General features: G+C 44.5%; 1 protein-coding gene across 5 annotated transcripts; it reads left to right on the top strand.

Moving 5' to 3' along the window:
- The first annotated feature begins 470 nt into the window (after window positions 1–470).
- Window positions 471–24219, top strand: Znf57l (zinc finger protein 57 like). 5 transcript variants are annotated; one of them, XM_008765080.4, is made up of 5 exons: window positions 471–1958; window positions 21074–21187; window positions 21538–21664; window positions 21956–22016; window positions 22552–24219. In XM_008765080.4, the coding sequence occupies exons 3-5, from the start codon at window positions 21631–21633 to the stop codon at window positions 23864–23866; spliced, it is 1410 nt and encodes a 469-aa protein (XP_008763302.1). In that variant the 5' UTR covers window positions 471–1958; window positions 21074–21187; window positions 21538–21630; the 3' UTR covers window positions 23867–24219. The 5 variants fall into 5 exon arrangements, with proteins under 5 accessions (XP_008763302.1, XP_063118898.1, XP_006240897.1 ...); XM_063262828.1 differs by lacking the exon at window positions 21074–21187 and having other exon boundaries at window positions 21538–21672; XM_006240835.5 differs by lacking the exon at window positions 21074–21187 and having other exon boundaries at window positions 471–10123.
- Window positions 24220–26756: the final 2537 nt, after the last annotated feature.

Here is a 26756-nt window from a genome sequence, read left to right as displayed (position 1 = left end):
ACTCTAGAGGAGGTGGGGTCTGGGACAATGGAGGTGATAATCGAGGCAGACTAACATCTCATGCCATAGCCATCTTTATTCAAAGCCCCAGACTGTATATATTTTGAGGTTTAAGAAAGTCTGCATGAGGGGTTGGGGATTTAGCTCAGTGGTAGAGCGCTTGCCTAGGAAGCGCAAGGCCCTGGGTTTGGTCCCCAGCTCCGAAAAAAAGAACCAAAAAAAAAAAAAAAAAAAAAAAGTAAGTCTGCATGAGGACAGCCAGGGTTACACAATGAAAGCCCACCTCGGAAAAACTAAAGGCGGTGGGAAGGGTAGGGGAAGAGAGGGGAAGGAGAGAGGAGAGGAGAGAAAGTGGAGAAACTTGATTTCCCTAGAAGCAAAACAATTGCTTTGAATAACAGCAGCAAGTAATATAATCTGAAGTAATTTCACTCCTATCACATAACCGAGGGAAGGACACAAATACACTGAGGGCCCAAGAGTCTTGTCTTGTTTCTTGGCGTGTTCTCACAGCATTCGATTTCTCCTTAAATGACTGGATTCCTGGACAGTGGTTTGACAAGGAGGAGCATGATCAGCTTAGGGAAGACCTACTGATGCCAAACTAACTTAATCTTCTTATTTTCTCTCTCTTGTTCTTTTTCTCTATGTCTCTGTCTCTGTCTCTCTCTTTTTGCGATAGGATTTCTCTGTATAGCCCTGGCTATCCTGTAATTCACTCTAGCGTCAACGTCACAGCAGTCCTTCTGCCTCTGCCTCATGAGTGCTGGGGTTAAAGGAGTGCACAATCACTAACTGGCAATGCCAGCTATTTTTCCATCATCTTTCCATCCCAGGTTGTCACCCTGGAACCTCTCGTTTGGGGACCTTAATTTTGGGCATTTCCAGTCTCAGATTAAGCTGGTTTAGTCTTTTTATTTTTAAATTTATTTTATTTTATTTTTTTTAACATTTATTATGTCTACATCATACAGCTTTCTGCCTACATGTATGCCTGCAGGCCAGAAAAGGGCACCAGATCTGATTATACATGGTTGTAAGCCACCATGTGGTTGCTGGGAATTGAACTCAGGACCTCTGGAAGAGCAGACAGTGCTCTTAACCACTGAGCCATCTCTCCAGCGGGGGGGCCCCCCCCCCTTTAAAACTTATTTTATTTATATAAGTACACTGTAGCTGTTTTCAGACACACCAGAAGAGGGCATCAGATCACATTACAGATGGCTGTGAGTCACCATGTGGTTGCTGGGATTTGAACTCATGATCTCTGGAGGAGCACTCAGTGCTCTTAACCACTGAGCCATCTCTTTAGCCCTGGTTTAAACTTTTAATGCCCTCCCTCCACCTCCCAAAAGGTGGCATGAAAGGCCATTGCCACCACAGAAGGCTGGGAAAGTTAATATTTGGCCAACAGTGTATAGCTGAGAGAGAAGCGAGCAATCCTAAGTGTGCCTTATTGGAATTGCTGATGCCTGGTGAATATCAAGTTCGGTGGCTTAAATTTGACCTGAATGGGCTGGGTGTCGTTTCATTTGTGAGCAGGAGGATCACACAGTGCACAAAGTAACCATCTGTGTGTACTAGACACCCTATGCCTACCCGAATAAGTGCCTACTGTGTGCAGAAATAGTGCAGCGACGACTTTGCAGTGGGGGCGCAAGTTGTACAGTCAATCTCTGCAGGTCCGTGCCTGGTGGGGAGCCCAAGGCTGGGAATCACTGTGTTAAATCCCTGAAAGCCACTCTGTCTCTAAGGCAAATCTCCTGTCACTCAGGCGTCACTAGCCAATCAGGGCCTCGAGGCGGGCTTGCAATCAGAGTGGAGGCGGAAACTTCCGGTCCGCCATTGGCCCGTTTGACTGCGAGTCTGAGGAAGGCTCTAGTGTGTCCCGTGCGTTGCGCTGAGTCTGGCTGCTGGGAGCTGTGAGGAGAGCGGGCGAGCTGGGAATCCGCGCCATGGTGAGTGGGGCCGCCGTTCCCACACGGGGAGGATCCGCTGGAGCCCGTGTGAGATTGACCGGGGTGCGGGAACCGGCGGTGAGACGCAGCGCCCGGTGTGACTCCGTTTGTTCCCGGAGTCTCTGCCCCTCCTAGGCGGAAGCGGAACCTCTCGACGACTTAGTTCCCCTGACTGCGCCTGCGCGTAGCCTGGGAGGCGGGAATTGGTGCTTGGAAAGTGTTTACGTCACGTTCAGCGCTCACGCACGCGTTGCTTTCGTCATCAGGATAGGTGGATTGCTGACTGGCGGAGCTCTAGTTTCTCTGGTGTCTTCTAGAAGTTCTTCCCATGGCCCTTGACATTGAGGTGTAGGATCCGTCTGCAGTTAACTCTGCGCAGGTGTAAAGTCTGCCTTATTAACACAGTCGCATGTAGATGCCGCGGGAGTCCAGTCACGTGTGTCAGGAAGGCCAGCCTCACTGTTTCCTGGCTCAAGTTGGCGAAATTGACCCAATATTAATTATGATTTTGTTCTGAGTGCTCTCATGTCTGCTGATCTCTATTCTTTCTCAACAGCACAGTCTTATTGCAGGTGTAGGGGAGTTTTGAAGTCAGATGGTGCCACTGTGCTGTCTGTTCAGTCTCGTGTTGCTCATGTTTTCGTTCATGATTACCTTTTGTCATCGGTTTTCTGTTGTTCTTTGCAGAAATTGTTAGACTGTTTTTTGGATGTTTCTTAGCTCAGATGTGTACTGAAATAATACTGAGACTTCTTGTCTACAATCTTGCAGTTCCTCTCCTTTGATTGAGTTCCTTGCTTCTTTAAATTACAATGTTACAGATTTGGCTACAGGTATTTGTCCCATTTCTGTATATTTCTGGCTACTTTATCAATGGTGATGTATAAGAGATATGGAGGTCCATATTTTCAGTTTACCAACTTTATTTCCTATGCATGAGTGTTTTGCCTCCATGTATGTGTGTTCATCCGTTGAGTGTTTGGCACCCGTAGAAGACAGAAGAGGCCATTAGATGTCCTCTACCGGGATCTGGGGATAACTTTGTGCTACCATGCTAATGCTGGCAAAGAAACCCAGGTCTTCTGCAAGAGCAGTATGTGGTCTTTACTGCTGAGCCATGTGTCCAGTCCTAATCTTGACAGACTTTCAAACTTTACCGAGTGTGTACACACATACACACAGTGAGATCTGAGTGTTCAGGTAACTGAGGTGTGCACAAAGGTCTGTCTTTTATTGATGGAGATGACTCGGAGGCATACTGGTTGGGTTTGGTTAGCCTGACACAGCAGAGCAGACTGGCCTGTGGATAAATGCATAGGGTATTTTCTTGACTAATGCTTGATGTAATAAATGCCCATCTCATGCTTATTGGTGCCACCCTGGGCAGGTGGTTTTGAGTTGTATCGGAAAACAATTTCAGCCATGAGATCAGTGCAACAGCTTAGTCAAAGTTCTGCTGCGAAGAGACACCATGAACATTGTAGTTGGTACCATTTGTAAATTGTCCTTGCCTGACCTCCCAAAAATAATGACTCAGACTTTATTATTCATGAGTAAATGATTAGGCCGTAAGATTTGTCTCATTCCTTGACTAGCTGGTAACTTAATTATCCTATTCATTTTATTCTACGAGTGCCACATGGCTTGTTACCTCTCTTCAATTTTCTGGGAGCATTTTTCTCATAGTTTGTGGTGAATCTCTTCCTCTGACTCTCCCAGAATCCTCCATGCCACTAGAACTCCAACCTCCCATTTCTTGCCTCAGCTAATAGTTGAATCAGTTTTTTATTGGCAGGTGATGCTTCTACAGTGCAAAGTGAGCCCCTTGCAGGCCATGGGAGCTCATGTAAAGGAACTATTGCTACCATCTCAGAGGATTAGTCCATTGCCTTCACTGTGGGGAGTATGGTGGCACACAGGCAGACACTCTGTGACTGGTCTCAGTCCACATCAGCAGGCAGCAAGAACAGAGACACTAGGCCTGGCTTGAGTCTAGTGTGAGTTGTGTAATTTTGATTTCTTTTCAAATATACAGAAAGGTGGGGATATGGGACTGCTTCACAGTAGGTGTCTAGGATTGCCTCATGGGCTAGCAGGGGTGTGGTCTTGGCAGCAGCAGACAGTTTCCGTCTGGAAAGACATAAATGCTAGGGCCTCCAGAGGTGCATGGCTGCTTGATGCTTGGTTACAGTGTATCACAGTTGGCCAAGTAGTTGAGCACCAAGAGATGATTAGAAGAAAGTAGATATTCTGATTCTGAAGATCAAAGAACGTGCTCCAAAGAATCTGATGCCCCAGTCAGCAGAAAGTAGCCTATCGCTAATGACGCCCTTTCCCCTCTGTCCTTTCTCTCCTAAGGGAAATGACTCCCTTTCCCCTCTATCCTTCTTTCTCTCCTAAGGGAAATGACTCCCTTTCTCCCATCCTCCTTTCTCTCCTAACAGAGATGACTCCCTTTCCCCTCTGTCCTTCCTTCTCTCCTAAGGGAAATGACTCCCTTTCCCCTCTGTCCTTCTTTCTCTCCTAAGGGAAATGACTCCCTTTCTCCCGTCCTCCTTTCTCTCCTAACGGAAATAACTCCCTTTCCCCTCTGTTCTTCTTTCTCTCCTAATGGAAATGACTCCTTTTCACCTCTGTCCTTCTTTCTCTCTTAATGGAAATGACTCCCTTTCATCCTCTGTCCTTTCTCTCCCCTCTAATGTTCTGGGTTGAAAGGGAAGCAAAGAGGTGGAGAAGGGTGGAAGCCAGAAAAGAACCTACAAAGTAGCAAAGACTGGCTACACCCGAGCATCCCATCCCCCTGATATACTTCCTCCAACAAGGCCACACCTACTCCAGTAAGCTAAAGGTCCTAGTCGATGTATTCAACCCCCCCACAGGGAGTAAGTGGCATTTACTGGCTTGACAGCAAATATGAAATGCAGAAGCCTCTGGTTTATAGTAATTTAAGAGCAAAATCTGTTGGCCAGAGCTGGGAACTTGTTATTATAAAGACATTTTTCTTTACTAATCTGTAAGTGTGTGGTGTGTTTTCACATTGGGCAGGCACATTAATTTCAGAACAGCTTCACTTCTAGGCTTTCAGAAATATATCTTTACACTAAGGTCTCCCATGTTGACTCAGTTTTCCTTCATCCCACTGTGTGGCTACCCAGGCCTTACTGCCTTTCTGAGCCAATCTCCTCAATTTTTGGGTTAATGGTTTGTAGCACCACACAGTTCTAAAAAAATATCTATGTGACTCATGTAGTGAGCTGTCCCTATCAGTAACAGGAAAAGAGTTGTGTGTGGAGCATGGCTTCTCCCTTGAGACCAGAATAGAAGGAAAGAAAAGTTTACTGTGTGTACAGTGCAGGGGAAACAGTCTAGGCAAGAGCTGGGTTACAGTTGGGCTTGTGTAAGTCAGTGAGCTACAGGGGTCTGAAATGGCAGGTGAGTGGCTTTCTGCAAACTTTCCCAGCATGCATTTGTAGGGCTCTGGCGCCTGGCGCTCTACACAGCCATCTTTTGCCCGGCTAGGTGCTCAGGTTTGGGCGAGGGAAGAGAGAACTCGGGCAGGGAGGGGGAGCAGCTTTTGGTGCCCCCAGCTGCCAGGCCTGCTCCTTTGCAGTGCTGCTCACCATCTCAGTAGCTCAAGCTGGGCTGAACCAGCAGGAGGCTGACTAGCCGGCGAGGGGTGCAGAGGAGCTTCTGGCTGTGATTTTGGGGAGAGCAGATCTTTTCCCTAGGCGGCGGTGTTACAGCTCTTATGACAGAAGCTCTCGTATGATGGAATAATTCCAGCCACCTTTAATTCTGAACACAACAGTTAAATAGTTTTTTGGGTGGGTAAGACCTCATCTACATATCCGGGGGCATGGTCCTGTTTCTATGACTGCTCTGTCTTGAGCCTATATAACCTGTGGTCACATCCCCACCTGTGGAGGAGGGGCTTGGGTCATTGCTCTTCGTGACTGGTCTGTCTCAAACCTCTCTACAGAGGTTTGTGGGGACTGCGGTTAGTGAGGCACTGATCTGGGAGACTGGGAATACACCTGCCGTCCCTTTTAGGGTTCCCCGGGGATTAAACCTGTCTCGACCAGGAACCAGGGTACCTTTCACTGCCCGCTGCCCCACATGCATTAATTTATACTGTATGAATGAAGGCAAACCAAATTGGTGGGTGTACAATTTGGGGAGGTTCCCTTGGGCCAATGAAATTTCCAACTGGGCACCTCTCATTGGGTGAGTGCAAGCCCGGTTGGGTCTCTTTGGTGTGGTGAGAGACGCAGGGCATTTGGTTTTGGTTTGTGTGTCAGCTTCCAGCACTCAGCAGCTAACATTTTACACATGGCCGTTCATAGTCTCTAATTGATGGCATTCCCTCTACCAGGAGAGAACTGTTTTAAAGTCAGTATACCCGAGTGTTCTTTAGGCTTCTAACAATCGCTCTCAAAAGCCAAGTTTTGACATCTGGCTTAGTGTGGTGGTTTGAGTAGGCCTGGCTCCCATAGGTAATGTGTTTGAATGCTTGGCTCATAGGGAGAGGCACTTTAAGAGGGGTAGCCTCATTGGAAGAAGTGTGTCCCTGTGGTGGCAGGTTTTGAGGTCTTTTGTCTGTACAAGTCCGGCCAGTGTGACATAGTCCCCCTCTTCTTCTCACTGCAAATCAAGACCTAGAACAATCAGGTTCTTTTCCTGCACCACATCTGCCTGGATGCTGCCATCTCCTTGCCAAGATGATGATGGACTAAATTTCTGGAACTGTAAGCCATCCCCAATTAGACGTTTTGTTTCATAAGAGTTGCCATGATGTCGCTTCACAGCAATGGAAACGCTAACTAAGACACTTAGTGTTTTATTGCTATGAAGAGACAACACATGGGAACTCTTATAAAGGGATGCATTTAATTGAGGCTTGTTTATAGTCATAGAGGATGATTTCATTGTCAGCCTGGTGAGGAGCATGGCGGCATAGAGGCACTCAGTGTAGTTGGGGGTTCTACTTCTGGATCTACTGCAGATCTACTTCTGCAGGCATCAGGAGGAGAGAAAGCCACTGGGTCTGCCTTGGGTCCCTGAAACCTCAAAGTACACACACTTCCTTCTATAAGACCACACCTCTTTCTCCTTCTCAAGCATTGGCACTCCCTCATGACCAAGCATTCAGACATGATGGGAGTCTTTCTTATCCAATCCTCCACATTCCACTTCCTGGCTCCCTTAGGCTGGTGACCACATCAGAATGCAAAGTGGACTCAATATTGAGAGGACTGAATTAACCAGAGCCAGGCCGATTCCTTGACAGGCTGCAGACTGATAGTTCAGGAGAGTCGGCCTAAGTCGCCATTTCCCAGAAATGAAAATCTGGATCCAGGAACCTGTGGTCAGCCTTCCACAGCCACAGGCAGCCAATCCGAGGATGCCTCGTCCTCTGGCCTGCAGCGAGGATGAGTAAGCACCCCCTGGGAAGTCTCCAGAGCCTAACCGACTAATGGAACCAGTCAGACCCCGAGAATAGAGCTAACCAGTCAAGGTCCAAGGCACACTCCTCCCTGGATGCTCCCTGACTGACAGTAAAAGCTGGGCCTGAGAGTCCACCGGGGTCTTCATTCCTGAATGCAGAGACCCCTGCATGGAGGAAATTCTGCTGAGTAAACTGCTTTTGCAAACTACTGAAGTCTGGGGTATCATTCTCCTTTTTTTCTCTCACCTACCATGACATGTTTATTAGTGTGTGAACAATCCAAAATTACAATATTAATACAAGTTATGATTATATACTAATACAAAAAATAGATTATTGGTTTATTTGGTTAGACATATAGTTTTCTGGCCTAATGATAGCTTTCTAGAATCTACCAGCTTATACGGTTACAGTGGTTTCTTCGAATTCCTGCTCCTTCAGATGCCCATTGTTTGTCATTTTCAGTGTCCCCTCTTCCCTCATTTGGGATCAAACAAGAATGCTTGGTAATGCTGGGACTCTAAGTTTCACACCAAACAAAGCAAACACCACAGTCTGGGGTATCATTCTTTGCTGATTCTCTGACCCTTACAATATAACTTCAAAAATTCCAAAGTGTCTCCTGAGGTTCATGAAATCTCTCAATTGTAATCTTTGTAAATTCAAAATAAAAAAGCAGTCCCATATTTCCAACATGCGATGGCACAGGATATACATTACCATTCCAAAAGAGGAAAGGGAACACAGTGTGCGTTAGACCAAAGTAAGACCAAAACCAGCTGAGCAAACCCCACTGTCTGCTTGTCCATGTCTGATGTCAGAGCGCTCTTAAGATCACAAACTTCTTTCAGGCTTGTTTATTACAACATCTGTTTTATGCCGGTTTCATTCCCTGTTGCGGTCCTCAGGGCAATTGAGGTTTCATTTTTCCAGCTTCATGCAATGGCCTCTCTGAGCCTCCATGCAAAGATACCCTTGACATAGGTCTGTTCTCAGAGGCTTTTCTTAGTCATGGAGAGAAATCCCATAATCCCTTGTATCCTTGACTTGAAAATTAGAACCATGTGGCTAAAGCTGCCAGGTTCTGCTGCTTGCTGGTGACAGAACTTCTTCCTTTTCTTTAGTTCCTTTTGTATTAGCTTTCTCTTGTTAATGTTTTTTTTTTTTTTGGTTCTTTTTTTTCGGAGCTGGGGACCGAACCCAGGGCCTTGCGCTTCCTAGGTAAGCGCTCTACCACTGAGCTAAATCCCCAACCCCTTGTTAATGTTTTTTTTTTCACTGCCTAAGCTTTTCTTTAATTCCTTTTTTGCAAATTAGGTGGGATCTTGACCTGAAGTAACCACTCCCTTTATTCCGTTTACCATCAGACTTTTCATTAAACTATTCATCTGATTGTGCCTTGACTTATGTCCATTGTACATCCTGTTGCTCCTTTTCTCCTCAAATTATACATTTTATTTCTTTCCTTGCTCCTTTTCATTATAAATCTGCATAAGAGGAACTGTCAGTAACCGCTAGTAACCGTATGAGAGAGAGCCAGTACTTGGCTGTATTGAAATCTCCTCTGCTAGTGCCTTTAATCCAAAGTCTTCACTTTAGCTTCATGTGGATTTTTTTGTTTGAACAAGGTTAGAAAGCAGCCACATTATTCACCAAAACATCGCAAGAATGGTCTTTAGGCCATCCTAATATATCGTGCTCAGCCCTACTGCCTTCCGTGACTCATGGCTCAGATTGGAAGTCCAGTCCTACCTCTTTCCTCTGCTGAGGAAAGGCTGTTCAACCTTTTATTAACCAATCAAAGATAATTAGGGAACATTCTTTAATGTTGATACAGGGATGGTCCAATTGTCATGACAAAGTGTCCAGATTGTAACCAGATCTTGGGGCAAAGAAATGAGCAGGTAAATACACAATGCACAAAGCCCTCCTCCAGCAAGCATACTCTGACCTTTCAGAGAAATGCCCTCCTTCCTGGTACCAGCGTCCATCTTTTTTTTTTTTAAAGATTTATTTATTTATTATATGTAAGTACACTGTAGCTGTCTTCAGATACACCAGAAGAGGGCATCAGATCTTATTACAGATGGTTGTGAGCCACCATGTGGTTGCTGGGAATTGAACTCATGACCTCTGGAAGAGCAGTCGGGCGCTCTTAACCGCTGAGCCATCTCTCCAGCCCCCCCCAGCTTCCATCTTAATCAGTATTTTATTGCTGTGAAGAGATACCGTGACCATAGCAAGTCTTACAGAGAAAAACAGTCGAGGCTTGCTGACCCTTTCAGAGATTCAATCTGTAAAGCTTAGAGTGAGTCTCAACTACCGGGAGACGCCCCCCCCCCCCCCGTACCCCCAAGTGGACACAAGGACTGAGTTTGATGCAAATGCAAGAGGTTTATTTTTCCAGAGCATTGGGGTCAACCCTCAATCAGCCCCTCATGGCAAGTGACTAGAAGGCGACCCTGAATGGCTATAACAAGCCATTATACTTTTTAAGGGTACAGGTTGCATCAGCAAGGTTACAGTTTAAACTTACTGGCTAAGCATATTGACCTTTGGATCTATTGACTAGCAAGCATGTGACATGCGTTTGAACTCTATCTGGGACCAGAGGGTCAGGTGACTCTCAGTCAGTACATTCTGCGGTTTTTCAAGAATATCCCTGCTCTTCCGGAGAACTGTGGGTGGAGAATGGAACTTGGTCTAGCCTTGGCCCGAGGTAGGAAGCTGGTACTTGGCCTAATCTTGATCTGAGGTGGTGGGTGTAAGGCTGGTGAAAGGGTCCTTCATTCTCCCCTTCTCCCCTTTTCCTTGTACAAGCTCCAATCTTGGAGCTATGCTCAGGGTCTCTGGTGACTAATTCATCTTCTTTAGGTCCTATCCTCAGGGTCTCATATTGTTGGTGTAGGAACATCAGCTGTACAGCACCTGTTCTCTCTTTTATGGAGGCTATCAGCTTGTTCAATATGTAGGGTCCAAAGGTCAACAATAGCAGAACACTTAGGAGTCTTAGCAAGGTGGATGAGGGTGGTTAGCCAGGGGATGAGTTAAACCGAGCTTTGAACCAGCCCTGACTGTTCTCTCTCTCCCGTTTGGCTACCTCTTCTCTCACCTTGGCCATCATCCCACAGTTTGTACAACCTGAGTCCCCACGTTTTTCTCTTTAGCCATCTTGTTGCCTCTTTGCCTTTCTGAGTGAATCTGATTATAATTGGGCTATAGGTGGCGTTTGCGTGGACGGTATCCTAATGCTCTCGGTCTCCGATCTGAGCTCCCATTTTGGAGAGCAAATCTCTCCTGAGCAAGGACTAGGGCAGTCAGGGACACCATGAACTAGTGGGATACCTGGCCCACACCCAGGTCTACAATTCTTCGTGTAGTCCATGAATACTGTTTAGTCGCAGTGGCCTCTTGGACCCACAGGTTTTTTTGCTGGAGGCTGGCCCATCAGCTTGGAGGAGGACTGAGTGTTGGGCCCCGGTATTCACCAAGAATTGGGTGGATTTCCTTTCCACTTTCATGGTTACCCTGGGCTTGGGGAGGGGGTCGAACCCTCTCCCCCCTCGTCGCTGTCTTCCCCCAGGGCTAACACCTTCACCACTTGGGGGTGCTTTTCCCAAGGCCTGGGATTTCCTGCCCCCAGCTTCTGTTTGTTGGGAAACTCTCAGGCCCAGTGGCCCCTCTCCTTGTAATATGCACGCTGGTCCTTTCAAGGGGTTTTCTGTCCCTCTTTGGTTGGAGTCTCTCTTTTCTGCTTTTCCTAAGTACTGTAGTCAAGATTCTCTGTAAATTCTTTTCTGTCGATTTTCTTTTTTCATCTCCTTTTCATCTTCTTTTCTCTTTCTCTGCTCCTTCTCTGTCTCCTTGTTATAGTAGATTTTCTCAGGAACCTGCACTAAATCCCATAACGACTTATCCTGTGGTCCCTCTAACCTCTGAAGCTTTTTCCTGATTATTTCTTACAAGCCTGGTCTATGAAAGCCAAAGTCACAGAAACTTTGTGCTCCTCACTGCTGGGGTCATAGTGTGTATATCGGCAGAATGCTCCATGAGCCGCTCTAGAAAGGCTGAGGGCGACTCCTCTGGTCCTTGCTTAACTTCACGTACCTTGGTCAAATTTGTGGGTCATCCTGCAACCCCCTTGAGACCTGCCAATGGAGTCTGGTGATAGACCTTCAGGTGCTCCTTACCTCCTGCCATATTAAATCCCAGTCAGGTCTAGTCAGGGAAGATCCACTGTTGATGACCTCCTGGTCAATCGATGGTGCCCCCGTGTCTGAGGGGACATTCTCTCTGGCTTCCTGCATCATCCTCTCTCGCTCTCTGGTCATGAAGAGCACTCTCATGAGTGGTTGGATATCGTCCCAGGAGGGCTGAGGAGTTACTAAAATAGTCTGTGATTAATCAGCCCCTCGGGGTTACCTGAAAAGAGGGGTGGGTGTTGGCCTTCCAGTTGTACAAGTCGGCTGAAAAGAAAGGTCAACATTGCATGGCCTGATAGCAATCCTCATCTGTGGGCCTGTAGGCTGGGGGGGCGGGGAGGGCCACTGTTATATCAAGTGAAGTGGACCTTTTGTTCCAGGTCCCCATGGTCAGTCCCAGTTCTGAGCGTCCTTCCCCATGCTCCCTCCTTGCTGGGACCAGAGGAAGGGAGCCAGGTAACAGGATGTTGGATGAGGGCTCAAGGGAGATACTTGAGCGGGGCCGTGGGAACTGGGGCCATGGCAGTGGGTAAGGGGGTGGAGGATCCATCAGCAGCAGATCCACTGTGGAAGGGTCCTGGAGGATGTTGTTCTTTACAGACTCGTTGGTCTCAACAGGTTCTTCTCCTTTGTGGCCAGGACCTGCGAGATCTCGGAGACAAAAATACTTTTATCCATGTGTGAGTGTGTGTGCGTGTGTGCGTGTGTGTGTGTGTGTGTGTGTGTGTGTGTTCTCCAGCTTTTATCCAAGAGGGGGTGAGGGGTCCTCCACTAGATCCTTCCAGGTAACTATATAGGGTACTTGGTCTGGGTGCCCAAGGGATCCTGGTCTAAAGACTTTCCTTTACTGCTGTGATCACCTGCAAATCAAGGGTCCTTACAGGTGGCCACCCTACTCTGAAGGTGGGCCACTTGGAGGAGCAGAGAGTAACTAACCTGCTCTTCTTTACTACTACTGACAAGTTTTCTCCTCCTTCCCCAACTTCCCTCCAGTGGTTAACTAGGATGTTTAATAGGGCAGATTCAGTCTGTCCCATGTCCAAAAATGGCGTCAGTGGAAGTCTTAACTCCAAGAACACAGAGAAAGACCATCAACACATAGACATCTCACCCCTGCCACAGGCACAGAAACCAGGTAATCAGGCGACTTGGCCAACATGCACTGGTATTGAGTCTTAATAGGTTCCGAAAGGAGCGGAATCCTCCCGACTCCCTCCATGCAGGTGGGCTTGAGTCCTCCAGACTCCTGGTGTCACGACCTTAAGGCACGTCTGCCAGCTGCAGTTTGACGGAACCAGACCAGAGGCCCTCTAAGACTTACAGATGCTCACAAGCAAAGCAAGACAGACAACAGATACAGACAGCGCGGATACAGACAGCCCTGGTACCTGACATCAAGCTGGAGCTGTTCCTCTAACCACCATTCCTCATGACCTCATAGGGGGTCTGGCTTCCCGACCCATGCACCAATGTAAGGCTCAAAGTGAGTCTTAACTACCGGGAGACACCCCCTCTCCCCCCCAAGTAAGACACGAGAACAGAGTTCAATGCAACCAAACGCAAGAGGTTTATCTCTCTGACCTTCAATCAGCCCCTCATGACAAGTAACTAGAAGGTGACCCTAAATGGCTATAACAAGCAGTTTTTATACTTTTTAGGGATACAGTTACATCAGCAAGGTTACAGTTCAAACTTATTGACTAAGCATATTGACCTTTGAATGTATTGGCTAGCAAGCATAGGACGTGCGTTTGAACTCTATCTGGGACTTTGCAGAGACTCAGGTGACGGTCAGTCAGTACATTCTGAGAACTGTGGGTAGGGAATGGAAACCAGGCCTAGCCTTGACCTGAGGTGGAAGGTGGAACTTGGTCTAGTCTTGACCAGAGGTGGTGGGTATAAGGCTGGTGAAAGCCCCTAGGGTCCTTTGTCACCATGGCATGCAGCATGATGGCAGACAGACATGGTGCTGGAAAGGAGCTGAGAGTTCTACATCCAGATCCACGGGCAGCAGTGAGAAAGCCAATGGGCCAGCTTGGGCCTTTGCAACCCAACTCATGTCCCCAGTCACATACTTCCTTTAAGACCACACTTCCTCCAAGAAGGCCACACCTCCTTATCCTTCTCAAGCAGTGTCACTGCCTGATGACCAAGCAGGCGAACACAGGGACCCGTGGGGTCATTCTCATTCAGACCACTGCAGGGTCACTTTTACAATTTCAGTTTTGAACATTGATCGGTGCCTAATCTCTATTTCCTTCTGTTCTCCAATGTTTCTCATTTTCTTTTTTCTTTTCTTTTGTTGGATATTTTCTTTTTTTTTTTTTTTAAAGATTTATTTATTTATTATATATAAGTACACTGTAGCTGTCTTCAGATACACCAGAAGAGGGCATCAGATCTCTTAACAGATGGTTGTGAGCCACCATGTGGTTGCTGGGAATTGAACTCATGACCTCTGGAAGAGCGGTCGGGCGCTCTTAACCGCTGAGCCATCTCTCCAGCCCCCGATATTTTCTTTATTTAGATGTAACCCTTTCCTAGTTTCCACTCCAGACATTCCCCATCCCATCCCCCGGCCCCTTGCCTCCATGAGGATGCTCCCCCAACCTTCTCCCACCCATCCCCTCCCACCTCCCCACCCTGGCATTGAGCATTCACAGAACCAATAGCTTCTCTCATTGATGCCCGACAATGCCATCCTCTGCTACATATGGGACTGGAGCCATGGGTCTCTCCTTGTGTACTCTTTGGTTGGTGGTTCAGTTCCTTCTCGCTCTTTCTAGGGTGTAGTTTCCCTCCTCGTGCTGGGTTTTCCATCTGTTATCCTTTGTAGGGCTGGATTTTTGTGAAGATATTATATAAATTTGGTTTTGTCATGGAATATTTTGGTTTGTCCATCCATGTTAATTGAGAGTTTTGCTTGGTACAGTAGCCTGGGCTGGCATTTGTGTTCTCTTAGGGTCTGTATGACATTTGTCCAGGATCTTCTGGCTTTCATAGTCTCTGTTGAGAAGTCTGGTGTAATTCTTATAGGTCTGCCCTTATATGTCACTTGACCTTCTTCCCTTACTGCTTTTAATATTCTTTGTTTTGTGCATTTGGTGTTTTGACTATTATGTGATGGGAGGAGTTTCTTTTCTGGTCCAATCTATTTGGAGTTCTGTAGGCTTCTTGTATGCTTATGGGCATCTCTTTCCTTAGGTTAGGGAAGTTATTTTCCATAATTTTGTTGAAGATATTTACTGGCCCTTTAAGTTGGGAATCTTCATTCTCTTCTATACCTATTATCCTTAGGTTTAGTTTTCTCATTGTTTCCTGGATTTCCTGGATGTTTTGGGCCAGGAGATTTTTTGCCTCTTGTATTTTCTTTGACTGTTGTGTCGATGTTTTCTATGGTATCTTCTGCCCCTGAGATTTTCTCCTCTATCTCTTGTATTCTGTTGGTGATGCTTGCATCTATGATTCCTGATCACTTTCTTAGGTTTTCTATCTCCAGGATTGTCTCCTTTTGTGATTTCTTCATTGTTTCTATTTCCATTTTTAGATCCTGGATGGTTTTGTTCAATTTCTTCACCTGTTTGGTTGTGTTTTTCTGTAATTCTTTATGGATTTTTGCGTTTTCTCTTTAAGGGCTTCTACCTGTTTACCTGTGTTGTCCTGTATTTCTTTAAGGGAGTCATTTATGTCTTTCCTATATAGTCCTCTATCATCATCATGAGATGTGATTTTAAATCAGAATGTTGCTTTTCAGGTGTGATGGGGTATCCAGGACTTGCTGTAGTGAGAGAACTGGGCTCTGATGATACCAAGTAGTCTTGGTTTCTGTTGCTTAGGTTCTTATGATTGCCTCTCGTCGTCTGTTAATATCTACTGCTATCTTTCCTTGCTGTCTCTGACTGCAGCCTGTCCTTCCTGTGATCCTTGTTTTGTCAGAACTCCCCGGAGTTCACCTGTTTCCATGAGCCTATGATTCTGGGATTCTGGGATCCTGGGCGTTTCAGTGCGCCTCTGATCCCGGTTATGTTAGAGCACCTGGAATCAGGCTTCCTCTGGGTGTTGTGGGAGTGGGTGCAGAGCCAGCACCCAAGGTCTGCTCAGGGCACTGGTTCAGATTCTGATCCATGTTTCTCAGTTATTAAGACCTTCATTCAATTTTCCTCAAGTACTTATTCATTCATTTATTTTTTAAAGCAAGTTGTCACAGCAATGTTTTCTGTTGCTGGGCTGAAACACCATCACCAAGGGAGAAAAGAGTTTTATTTGTCTTATACTTACTTCCGCAGCACCGTTCATCATTAATAGAAGTCAGAACAGGAACTCAAAAAACATGGAGTCAGGAGCTGATGCAGAGGCCATGGAGGGTGCTGCTTTCTGGCTTGCTCCATAGGGTCTGGGTGGCTGGCCAGCCTGTCGTCTGTCTGTCTGTCCTTATTTTCTTTCTTTCTTCCTTTTTTCTTCCTTTCTTCCTTTCAAGATTTATTTATTTATTATATATGAGTACACTGTAGCTGTCTTCAGACACACCAGAAGAGGACATTGGATCCTATTATAGATGGTTGTGAACCACCATGTGGATCCTGGGACTTGAACTCAGGACCTCTGGAAGCGCTTAACTCTTTTTTTTTTTTTTCCGGAGCTGAGGACCGAACCCAGGGCCTTGTGCTTGCTAGGCAAGCACTCTCCAACCCTAGCGCTTAGCGCTTAACTCTTAATGGCTGAGCCATCTCTGCAGCTCTCAGCCTGCTTTCTTATAGAATCCAGGGAAGGCACCACTGACAATGGGCTGGTCCCTTCCCATTAATCACCATTTTAAAATGCCTTTCAGGCCTCCCTACAACCCAATCTTATAGAGGCATTTTCTGAGTTGAGGTTTTCTCTTCTCGGATCTCTTCAGCCAGTGTTTCTTTTTTTTTTTTTTTTTTTTTTTTTCCGGAGCTGGGGACCGAACCCAGGGCCTTGCGCTTCCTAGGCAAGCGCTCTACCACTGAGCTAAATCCCCAACCCCGTTCAGCCAGTGTTTCATTGACACAAAACTATCCAGCATTGTATGCCAGGGTCGCCTTGCATGATGTCATTGAGAATCCCTTTGAACATCTAAAACTGCCTCTGCTCCTCAGTGCTGGGTATAAGCTATTTAGGTCAGTGAGAAGGAAAAAGAGACAAGGGAATGAGTGTCCTAATGGAGCCCAGGCCTTTCCTGGGGAGATTCAAATGCAGAGGGACCTGTGTAGGAATCAGAATCAATTGTCCGTGTGGTGATTTGAATATTCTTGGCCTAGAGGAAGTGGCAGTATTAGGAGGTGTGGCCTTGTTGGAGGAAGTGGGCTTTGAGACCTCCTCCTAGCTTCCTGAAAACCGTGCTCCTGGCTTCCTTTGGATGAGGTGTAGAACTCTCAGCTCCTCCAGCACCATGCCAGCCTGGACCCTCCATGATTCCTTCCTTGATGATAATAGACTGAAACAATAAACCTGTGCCCGGGCCTCCAGGGCAGTCAGTGGAGGTTGGGGACCACCTAGGAGAAAATTGGGGACAAGAGTCGCAAAGAAGGACACCTAGACAAGAGTCTGATCAAGGTGACTATTTTTTTCTCAAGGCTGAATTTATATCATAGCAGGGGTAACAGGGAGAGGGGAAAGTGGGAAGCATCTACACAAGCCAAGGACACAGTTCTCACGTGGTCAGCTGATGTCAACAGGATGTTGGTTTCTCAGAAAGGTCACAGGTTTGTCATATCACTGGGCATCCTGACCACCGGATTTGTATTAGTCTTCTGCAGCTGGCCGGGGATTTTCCATGAACCCAGTCATACTTAACTTTATAGTATTATTATAGTATTACTTAACTCTTATAATATTAACACCAATAATGGAGGTTTTTAAGGGCATCACTCCCAACAAATCTGTAAGCCAGCCCCAGTTAAATGTTGTTCCTTATACAAATTGCCATAGTCATAGAGCAGTAGAAACTCTAGCCAAGACAGTCCACTTGTAAGGTCTTGTAGTCAGTGCAGAGAAAGGGAGGTGGCAGAAATGAGGTTGAAAGTTTTCCAGTTTTGTCTGCAGTTGGGATTATCCTTGATTAGTCAGGTATCAGTTTGAGGTGATTGATAAACGTCTTGATAAACATTGTTTTTAGGGTCTTTAGACCAGGATAATAAATAATTTTCTTATAGAAATCACATTAGTATAGTTCCACTAGTTCACCCAGAACCGAAGACCTGAGCAAAGTGGTGTGGCCCTGCCTAACTGGCCTGTTGTTTTTCTGGCTGAACATGTATAGCCTGAGAGAAATGGTGTTAGTTTTTCTTGGTATGTTCTTTTTTTTTTTTTTTTCGGAGCTGGGGACCGAACCCAGGGCCTTGCGCTTGCTAGGCAAGCGCTCTACCACTGAGCTAAATCCCCAACCCCTTCTTGGTATGTTCTAATATAAATTGTTATTCTCTTGAATGGCTTTAATGGCTATTCCTATTTCAGGTTGACCTAAGGTTGGCTGTAGGACTTCTTAGGTCTGAGGTGAAGAGGTGGCTGTACTGTACACTGAGTGTGTAATGACTGTGTATACTAGAGACCCTACACCTAAAGGAAAAACACAAAGTGCTCTGGCAGGCTGGAAGAATTTCTACTTAAATGCAAGTTTGCAGTAGAGTGGCTCTGTATGCCTCTGGGGTGGGAGGCAGGGCTGGGAAGGCCTGTGAAGTGTGAGTCATTGCACCTGTGTGGCCCTTGCCACAGAAAGTCCCTGGGAAGGCCTTGTAGGGGAATACCAGTGGGCAGCAGCATGGTGGTTCTTTCCAGGGTTCTCCAGGGCCAATATGTTGGTCTGCTCTACTATGCCAGAGTGTTTGAGCTTTCCCAGGAGTACATGGGAAAAGAAGGGAAGGCCAAATGAAGTAATTATGGTCTCAAAGATATATTTTAAATACACTGAAATAGGCTTTTTTGGTGGCCCCATGTATTCAAAAGTGGATTAGGCAGATTGCCGCTCATGTACTGGTGTTAACTCATCCTTAATGTTGTTTTCTGTGTGGTCGTGTAGGAGTCAGTTCAGGATGGCCAAGAAAGAGACTGCCACTGTAATTGCAGTGTCTGGATAAAGAGAATTCTACTCTTGATCTAGTGCCTGTGCTCCTCACCTAGACAGAGGCTGCACTTGGACTTTATTCTAAGGAAAATAGCACTGTATCTTTTATCCTGGTTAGCTGGTGTCTAACTTCAATATTGTTTATTTGGGTATTCTGAAAAGAATCGCCACACAGGAAATGAAGGAGCAAGAGGAAGAGAGGTACTGCTCTAAGGAAAAATGAGTCTCTGCTCTAGGTTATTAAAGAAGTACAATTCCGCCTTTAGAGATGGCTTTGTCTAAGTCTGGCTGCCTGGGTTAGGAAAGGTACAGTAGAGACAACAACATTGCGGCCTGCACTTGTGTCTCACACTTGTGTCCCCACAGCTGGGGGGTACCGGAAAGAGCCTATACAGCACTGTGTCTGGGTGGGGCAGGATGTGAGTAAGTAGGTGGTGGTGATGGGAGAGGAGGAGTGAGGAAATAGGTGGTAGAGAAATGGACGATAAAGAGAAGCCGAGCTGTTGGTGAAGCAGAACTGAAGACATGAAGGTGGTTCCTGTTCTCTTTCCTTGGGAGATGGTGATTTACACTGTCCATCCGTAGAGCCAGTAATAATTGTAAAGTACGGGTGGGCCTATGCATTCTTCCTTTGACAAAACCTACCACTGTGTGACTCCCAGAGCTGCATCCTAGCCCAGGAAAAAGAACAGGACCTGCAGAGTGGAGAACACAGCTGTCCTCCTGTGTTCACTTCTCATCCTTGGCTTGTCTGGTAGTCTCTCCAGGTGGTTGTGGTGGCTCATCTGTGCCAAGCTACAGTTACAGTTTCTCAGTAGGAACAGTCATTATGTTTTGAGGAATAAGGAGAAAGTTGGCCAGCTATCTGGAAGGTCCTCATCTCCCCTAGAGCCTGGGAACTTGAACTTGAAAGAATAAAAGAAAAAGCCCCTAAGGTTTTACAAAGCTATGGGAACTTTCTGAAACTTTCTAGGAAGAGGGCCATTGGCCAAGGACATCTGGTACTTGATAAACGATTCTTGGAAATTTAGAGATAGGGCCTGGAGCTGTCAGAGGGGCAGGGACCGTTCCCTGAACCCCGGCTGTGGTAAGCTGATATTTGCTTAAGTTTAAATGAGCCAACCAGGTGCATTCCCTTGCTCCCCTCCCCATCTGCAGTTTTTATGCTTAAAAAATGTGAGTGCAATGCAGATTGGGGCTCCTCTCCTCTGCTCCTGCGTGAGTTACAAGTTGAGCCTTGGCACGCTGAATAAAAGCAAAGCCTCTTGCTGATTGCATCAAGAATCGCCTCCAGCTGGTGATTGGGGGTCGCCAATATCCTGAGTGACTGAGTGAGTGTCTCTCCTCGGGGAGGTCTTTCAAACTGAATTTCACTTTATGATCAAAATGGATTCTCAAAACAAAATGGTAGTACTCAAGATAAGTCTCATTTGCTTGACCTCAGAATTCCTCTTTTGTCTTTGTATCTCACTCAAATCTTTGATGATCTGTTTCCGAATAGGGGGATTATATTGGGTCCTCAGGGTCACGAGCTTAACTGCTGTCCATATTCACCTTCCCCACACTTCTTTGTATATTTTTTGTTGGTTTAAACTGAGCAGCCTGCTTTCTTATGTAGCCATACCATTAATACCTTTATAGACACCATCACTAAAAAGACATAAGATAAATTAGAAGCAATTGCTTCTCCTCAATAAGCTGATTTTCTAGCCTTATGTTTTTATTTTATATTTTGGGTGATGGATTAGGTTTTGTACCTATTGAGCAGTTGCTCTTGTGCTGGGCTTGACTCACATAGTCACTTTGGAATCGTGGCAGAGGGTGTTGTTTGTCGCCAGGAAGGCGCGCATGCATGGCATTAATACGAAGGCTTCAGAATGGTCACATTGCAGTTCAACAGTCTTGCTACCTTTGTGTATATATATCTTTGGTCTTTAATAAATGTTCATGAGTCTTTTGCATATATATAAATATATGTATATAGATATTTATGGATGTGTAATGTTTATGCATCTGGTGTTTTCTGACATGAGAGGAGAGCATTGGATTCTCTTGATTTGGAGTTACTAATGGTTGAGAATTTCCAAATGAGTGTTAGGATTTGTTCTAGGTTCTCTGCAAAAGCAACATGTGCTCTTAACTGCTGACCTGTCTCTTTTCCCTATGCTTTTTGGTTTTGTTTTGGATAGACATTTATTTGCTAATATTTTTGAGAACTCTTTGAACTGTCAGTCAGTAACATTAAAATGGATTCCTTCGTTGGTAAACTGAGGCACTCCAGTTTTCTGATAAACTAGTATTGAAGTAGAGTGAATATTTAACTCCTTGGAGGAATTTCAAGCAAGCTCTTGAGCGCTTTCTGTCCTTTGTTTCTTTGAGACAGGGTCTCATTGTGTACCTCTGCCTGTCATGGAATCATGGCGTAGGCTAGCCTGTTCTAGAAATCAGAGATCCACAAGATCCACATGTCTCTGCTTCCTGAGGTCTGGGATGAAAGGTGTGCATCACTATGTTTATCTTGTCAATCCTCTTTTGAAGTTAGGCATTTTGATACAGCTTTGCTAATGTATACTCAATAGCTCTGATCTTCTTGAGTGTCTCTCTGTATTGTCTGTTAGTAGTCATTTCTCTTGCATGCCCCATGGAATTCAGTGGGCCCAGAAATGAGAGGGGTGATCCTCCTTTTCTGTTTCCTTCTAAAATGATTTGGAGACTGCATTTGAATGTCTGTGATATGGAATAAATGTGTGAAAGACCCAGAATTATGTAAATATTGTCTAGGGAAAATGTACATTTACAATACAGTCAGTCTCACCATTTTCATGATATATGTATGGGCTATTTTAGGATGCAGTGACCTATGAGGATGTGCATGTGAACTTCTCTCCAGAAGAGTGGGCTTTGTTGGATCCTTCCCAGAAGAGTCTCTACAAAGATGTGATGGTAGAAACATGCAGGAACCTCACTGCTATAGGTAAGAATGTGAGTTTTCCTTCACTTTTCAAATAAGGGGACAAGTGTTTCTTGGTTATTGGTCATTTCTGTGGTTTCTCTTTTCTTTTTTCTTTTTTTTTTTTTTCCGGAGCTGGGGACCGAACCCAGGGCCTTGCGCTCGCTAGGCAAGCGCTCTACATTTCTGTGGTTTCTATTGTGACAGAGGAAGAATGTGGTGAAGGATCAGACATGGTTCTCAGGTTTACCAAAGATATGAACTTAAAATTTGCATACTATTCAATAATATAAATTTTCTGTTATTATATTCTAGGCTACAAATTGGAAGACAGCAACATTGAAGAACACTGTCAACGTTCTAGAGGACCCAGAAGGTAAATGTTATGTGTGAGTTGATACAAAAGTGTCCCTGAAGAAATTGTAATGTGCCCTGAAGTTGTAAAGAAAAGCAACAGTGGGAATAAGCACAGATTTAAGTATATTGGTTATTTTAAATTGTCATAAGACTATGTCCTTTATTTTCAGATAGCTGACCTGTGTTTCCAAGGTGTTACTCTAAGAAACAAGTCAAAAAAACCAATATCTTAACATACGACACCATTTTAGTCCTGACAGTCATGTTGTAGAACTGTCCATCCATTTAGTTTCATCCCATTCAAGTATCATAAAAAGCATTGATTAGGGGACCAGTGTATGTCTTTTATAAGCAAACAGTCCATAGGAAAGCTAGTGTCACTCTAGACTTACAGTGACTTTCCAAAGTTTAGTGAGAGGAACAGTTTAGGGGGAACAAGAAGGTTGATGTCCTGGAGAAGGCTTAACCCCTATAGCACATGTCTGTGGGGGGAGAAAAGGTTCACATATGTGAATGCAGAGTGAAACCTTTTTTTGTTATTTCTCTTTTAATAGGTATAACATTTGTCATTGTGGATATGAGCCTTGCGAGCACTGGGGACATGGCAAGAAGCAATGTACCTTTGCACATAAGAGTTTTCTTCAGACATATGAAAGAATCAATACGGAAGAGAAGCCCTATAAATGCAGTCAATGCAGTAAAGCCTTTGCAAACTTCCGTAGTCTTCAAAAACATGAAAAAAATCATACTAGAGAAAAGCCCTATGAATGTAGTCACTGTGGTAAAGCCTTCCCGAGTCGCAGTTCTCTTCAAATACATGAAAGAACTCACACGGGAGAGAAGCCTTTTGATTGCAGTGAATGTGGTAAAGCATTTGCACGTCACAGCAATCTTGATATACACAAAAGAACTCACACAGGAGAGAAACCCTATGACTGCAATGAATGTGGTAAAGCCTTTTCAACTCGCAGTCATCTTCAAATACATGAAATACTTCACACTGGAGAGAAACCCTATGTATGTAATCAGTGTGGTAAAGCCTTTGCATATCGCAGTAATCTTGAAGCACATGATAAAACACACACTGGAGAGAAGCCCTATGAGTGTAATCAGTGTGGCAATGCCTATGCAAGCCGTAGTAGTCTTCGAAATCATGAAAAACATCATACCGGAGAGAAGCTCTATGGATGTAATGAATGTGGTAGAGCCTTTGCACGGCGCAGCAGTCTTGAAATACATGAAAGAACTCACACTGGAGAGAAACCTTATGTATGTAATCAATGCGGTAAAGCTTTTGCACGTCGTAGCAGTCTTCAGATACATGAAAGAACTCACACTGGAGAGAAACCCTATGGATGTAATCAGTGTGGTAAAGCCTTTGCAAGTCGTACTAGTCTTCAAAATCATGAAAAACATCATACTGGAGAGAAACCGTATGGATGTAACCAATGTGGTAAAGCCTTTGAATTAAAGTGTGATCTTCAAATACATGAAAGAACTCATACTGGAGAGAAACCGTACAGATGTAATCAATGTGGTAAAGCCTTTGTAAGTCGTCGTTATCTTCGAAATCATGAAAAACACCATACTCTTGAGAAACTCTATGATTGTAGTCAATGTGGTAAATCCTTTGCAATTTTCAGGTATCTTCAAAAACACAAAAAAACTCACACTGGAGAGAAACCATATAAGTGCACTCATTGTGGTAAAGCCTTCGCCTATCGCAGTAATCTTTATAGACATGAAAGAAGTCATACTGGAGAGAAACTGTATGAATGTAATGAATGTGGTCAAGCCTTTGCGTATTACACTAGTCTTCATAATCACAGAAAGCGTCATATGGGAGAGAACCCCCACGAGTGTAACTGATGCAGTAAAGCTTTGTCACATCAGCGTAATCTTCAGTTCATCACAGAACTCACACTGGAGAGAAACCCTATGATGAAGTCAGTGCGATAATGCCTCTGCATCTTAGAGTCTTCTTCAAAGGCATGAAAGAATTCCTATGGAGAGCAACACCATGGATCTAATACATGCAGTAAGGGCTTGAACACCAAGCACTTTTCTTTTGGTCACTAAGCCATCTCACTGGTGCTCATGTATAATTAATAGAACCATTTCATCATTAAAATATTGTCTTGTTTTCAAGTTGCATACAACTTATCATCCAAGGATAGAGGAACATACAATAGTTGAATAATAAAACTTTTTGCAAATGAAAATGATATACTGCCATCTCTTTTCTTGGTTATGTCTATTCTGAGGAATAAATACTTCTCAACACTTTCTCAAAAACGAATGGTAGAGAATTTTCTCAGTGAGTAAAGGTGGTTACTGTTTAAGCCTGATGACCTGAGGTTATTCTCAGGTTACTCATGCAAGTTTTTCTCTGATTATTAAATACTTGGGCTGTGACATGTGCACACCCACACAACAGCCTGTACATAAATAGTTTTTAAACTTGAATACAGACCAGTGAGTTCACTCACTACTTGAAGGCACGTGCTATATAACTTGACCATCTGGGTTTGATCTCTCAAGCTCAGAGGAAAAAGGGAATAAGCACCTGTAAGTTGTATTCTGATTGGCACATGTACATCATAGCACAGATGTGTCTTACACAGGTAAAAATTATTAAAGATGAAATGATGAAAGAAAGAAAATAAGCAAAATATTGAGAACCTAAATGATTTACCACGCACAATTGATACATTGTATTCCAAGAGGTGTTCATCAAGAGAATGAGGGTTCCTGTTTAAATCTTACATTATTCTTTTATTCTTTCTTCACTGATAGGTCATTTAAGAAACAACTCAGCTGGGTGTTGAGTCGCAGGCCTTGGGAGACAGGCAGATGTATTTATGTATTTGAGGCCAACTTAGATCACGTAGTGAGTTCAAGATGCCATGCTATGTAGAGAGCTAAGTCTCATAAAATCCAAAACAAAAACATCAATAACATTCCCTCCACCCCCAAACAAAACATCCATGTCTCTCATGGGTCTTTTTCGAATATTATCTGGATGTAGTGAGAATATTGTAATATTGTTATCTTTTAAAAAACTGAATATTATAGGATTTTTTTTTTTTTGGCTTAAACCCAGGTATGAGGACATGGGGATGATTCACAGCAGGTAACTATAATTTGCCTTGTGCTCTAGGAGAGGTGTTATTTTGTCAGAGGCAGATTCTTTGTGCAGTTGTGTGACATTTGTAATTCTGGGGACTTTTCAGAGGGCATATAAATGCTAATGCCCAGGGCTGGGGATTTAGCTCAGTGGTAGAGCGCTTACCTAGGAAGCGCAAGGCCCTGGGTTCGGTCCCCAGCTCCAAAAAAAAGAACCCCCCCCCAAAAAAATAAATAAATAAATGCTAAGGCCCTGACAGGTGCTGTGGGTTACTGGGATGCTATTGGCCATGATTTGTTAAGTAGTCATGCACAAAGAAACAAGAAAGTAGATATCCTGATGATGAAAATCAAAGTTGCCCAAGAAACTCACTCTCCATCAGCAGGATGGTATTGATAACCTCACTCCCTTCTCCCTCTATACTTTTTCCTCTCCTATTTAGTATTAGAGGTTTGAAAGGGTGGGAGAGGGGCTGGGGATTTAGCTCAGTGGTAGAGCGGTTGCCTAGCATGCACAAGGCCCTGGGTTCGGTCCCCAGCTCCGAAAAAAAAGAACCAAAAAAAAAAAAAAAAAAAAAAAAAAGAAAGGGTGGAAGAGGAGGAGTGGGGAAGGGTGAAAGAAAGAAGAATCCTCAAAGTAACGAACAGCTACTACATCTAAACTCACCTCTAGTCAACTAAGTCTGTTGTCCTCTTATCAAAAGAACTGTGTTAAAAATAACAACGAGAAGCAATTTGTAAAGCCTATTCACAAAGACATAGATAATTCATTCAATTCTTCAATGACCATGTACCAGGGACTTTTCAGCACTGGAAAGAGATGAAAGGCAGAGGCCTAATGGGGCCTCTTCAATTTCAGCATTATAAAGGCATATTTAGGGTTAGAATGTTGTCTCAACAGTACTGATCCTGTTGGGTACCCAACTGTGTTTCCTAGCACCCACATCAGATGATTCAGAACTATCTGTAATTCCAGGTGCAGAAGGTCTGATGCATTCTTCTGGCTTCTTTGGGCACCATGTATACAAATGAAAGACACACCCACATCCACCCCCACACACATACATGGGACTATACATTGTAAAACATGCCTTCTTCACATGTATATGTTATTTTTTTTAATTTTTTTAAAACATTTATTTATTATATGTAAGTACACTGTAGCTGTCTTCAGACACACCAGAAGAGGGCATCGGATCTCTTTACAGATGGTTGCCAGCCACCATGTGGTTGCTGGGAATTGAACTCAGGACCTCTGGAAGAGCAGACAGTGCTCTTAACCACTGAGCCATCTCTCCAGCCCATGTTATTTTTTTAAATATGAGTAATTCAATTTACATGTATTGTGACAGCCTTGGAGTCAAGTTGTGTGAGAAGTCTTAGTGCTCATGAGAACACTCCTAAAAGAGACAAGTCTTTTGACCTTAATTTCTTCAAATCACAGATTGTTTTGGGACTTCTCTCAGGTGTAGCAGATAGTAGCAAGTGAGAATACTCATCATTGATTGCTGTTGTTCAATTCAAAGTTTAAACTATGCTTTGTATGCTAATGTTGGAAACCATGTGTGTGGCATCTGTGCTTGTTCTTGTCAGTGTACACAGCTTGAATTCATGAGAACTTTACTCAGGTAGC

The sequence above is a fragment of the Rattus norvegicus genome, chromosome 7, assembly GCF_036323735.1.
Source record: "Rattus norvegicus strain BN/NHsdMcwi chromosome 7, GRCr8, whole genome shotgun sequence".
In the NCBI taxonomy this organism is placed as follows: Eukaryota; Metazoa; Chordata; class Mammalia; order Rodentia; family Muridae; genus Rattus; species Rattus norvegicus.
Note: the sequence above shows the minus strand (reverse complement) of the source record. Positions and strands in the feature narration are given on the sequence as shown.

Bases quoted from the DNA above. Each gene is read 5' to 3' on its own strand.
- Znf57l (NM_001139487.1), top strand. The intron at 21,665-21,955 runs GTAAGAATGTGA...ATTATATTCTAG, and splicing joins CAGGAACCTCACTGCTATAG to GCTACAAATTGGAAGACAGC. The intron at 22,017-22,551 runs GTAAATGTTATG...CTCTTTTAATAG, and splicing joins CGTTCTAGAGGACCCAGAAG to GTATAACATTTGTCATTGTG.